Below are 2,299 nucleotides of genomic sequence, written 5' to 3' on the forward strand. Positions count from 1 at the left end.
GTGCGCTGAGGCCGGGATAGAGTGAGCTGAAACGGCGGGGTCGAGAACGGCGCGCCCGGCGGATGCGACGAATGAGCGGCAACCACATGTGACGGACATCGGCTGGATTCTGCTTTGTCCACAGTGAAAGTTGATGTATTCCCTCAGCGACCAGCACAGATCAGCTCTAGGCATGACGAAGCGGATATTGTCCTCTTTTGGAAGACCAAACAAAGTAGTTTCGCTTTCACAATGAAGCACACAGCGCCTTCATGACATGGCTGCAGCGTCAACAATACTACAGTGAGAATAAAAGTTACGCCTTCTTTCTTTGCATGAACATTTGGGCGGCGTTATGCAAATCTTCCCACATAGTGAGGTAGATATGTGGGGGCGTGTTAGAACGAGCCGTTTTAGGTAGGTGTGGCTGACTCTGAACTTTTATAAAGAATATCTCTTTGGATTTGAGATGTTAGTCTTTACAGATCTTCTTTATGCACCAAGAGCTTGTAACACTCCAAAGAGAAAGGAAAAATTTAAATCGCATCATATGACCCCTTTAAATGAAAATTCTATGGAATAAGAAATGGAGATGGGCAAGACTCCTTTTGTGCTCCACAAACAGGAAAAAAAGTCAAACTTGTTTGAAATAATTTGTGGGTGAGTAGGCCTAAATGATGAAAATGTTTTCCATTTTCACGTTTGAATTATGTAGAATTGCTCTTTAGAATTCCCGGGAAACATATCTTTTGTACAATCTTTTGTATCTGCCTCATGTCATTACAGTAAATACATGTTAAAACTTGGTAAAATAACCCCCTGGAATCATGTACTTTCAGCCACAGGAACAAACATTTTGCCTAAAATTCCTCAGATTTTAAACATGTTATCTAACAATTGATATATCGTAGAATATTCCATTTTAGGCTTATCTAGTGGGTCATACACTCTAGTGACCGTTTCAATTAATTGATTCAATAGAAACATTTTATATGAATAGCAGAAAAATACCTTAAAATCCTTAAATACCCATAAAAATTATTTCAGAGGAAAAAATGTTGCCCCTTAAAGGGACAGTTCACTTAAAATGAAAATTCTATGGAAAATAAAAATAAAATAGGCATAATAGCCTCAGCCACTAACATTTCCTTGTGCTCAAACATGTTTGGAAAAATTGTGGGTGAGTAAATTATGAAAGAAATTCATATTCACATTTGAATTATGTAGAATACAATTATGTTAATACCTAAAAATGAAAGAAAAAAAAGAATTTTGTATCTGCCTGATCTCATAACTCCAAGTATGTGAATATAATTTTTTATATATATATATATATACACATACACACACACACACACACACACACACACACACACACACACACACACACACACATATATACACACACACACACATACACACACACATATATATACACACATGCACACACTTTTATTATTATTATTAATATATTAAGCAGGTTAAATAAACTGATTTACATAAATTCCCTTTGATTGACCGATTCATCATTCATCTGTCATCAACACAGCACAGGTATGAATCAGACTTATCTGATCTTAGATCTGTGAACATCACGTAGTCTCGTTCATTAAAACTAAAGTCTCCCTTAACAAAGCACAGTGATCAATGTGAACTCATATGCCACTTACAAAGTAGCTACGAGTCAAAAAAGAAAAAAAAATGTAAAAGGCCTTCGGCAATCGGATCGTTTTAAAAGCATTTACGCACAGACATAACACGGGACATAGGCTACTCTATAAGCGCTAATCCCCAACATCAGATATACAGATAAAGATCTGGAACAGGTTGTACAACAACGACACACAGAAATGGCCTCTAAAAACAGAAGTAATGCTTTTATAATTAATATATCAGTGATATAATAAACCTTTATATACGGTGGAGACTCACCTCGCTCGCCGCACTCCCGATTGCCATCTTTCGCCAAGGGTCAACTAGTTGAGCCAGGGGCATCTTGACTTTTTGGAGGTTCCTTCTTTTATAAATCAGATTCAAAAGAACAATTCTGAGCTACTTTGAAGAGATTGTGCCTGTTTGTTTCCGCGCTCTTGACACTGAGGGGAAGAGAGCTGGGAATCCGTTGCGTGCGTAACGCATCCGAAAGCGCAACCACCTTTTCCTCCTCTCACCTCTGTCAGTCAGTGCAGCGTTTCCATAGAAATATGCTGACCGTGCCCCTGATCTCTCTCTCCTTTTCCTCCTCTCACCTCTGTCAGTCAGTGCAGCGTTTCCATAGAAATATGCTGACCGTGCCCCTGATCTCTCTCTCTCTCTCTCT

The 2,299-nt window shown here is 38.7% G+C and overlaps 1 protein-coding gene across 3 annotated transcripts in view; it reads right to left on the reverse strand.

Moving 5' to 3' along the window:
• The window catches only part of rps6ka3b (ribosomal protein S6 kinase, polypeptide 3b), a 48,162-nt gene extending 45,869 nt beyond the window's left edge, over window positions 1-2,293 (reverse strand). For 2 of the 3 annotated variants that reach the window (XM_016278854.1, XM_016278852.1), the window contains exon 1: window positions 1,912-2,293. In XM_016278854.1, coding sequence (XP_016134340.1) covers window positions 1,912-1,974 — 63 coding nt within the window. In that variant the 5' untranslated portion in view covers window positions 1,975-2,293. The remainder of the gene's footprint in view (window positions 1-1,911) is intronic. The other variant, XM_016278853.1, reaches the window with a different exon arrangement.
• Between the last annotated feature and the right edge of the window lie 6 nt (window positions 2,294-2,299).

Source organism: Sinocyclocheilus grahami, unplaced genomic scaffold, assembly GCF_001515645.1.
Source record: "Sinocyclocheilus grahami isolate Dianchi unplaced genomic scaffold, SAMN03320097.WGS_v1.1 scaffold126.1, whole genome shotgun sequence".
Classification (NCBI taxonomy): domain Eukaryota; kingdom Metazoa; phylum Chordata; class Actinopteri; order Cypriniformes; family Cyprinidae; genus Sinocyclocheilus; species Sinocyclocheilus grahami.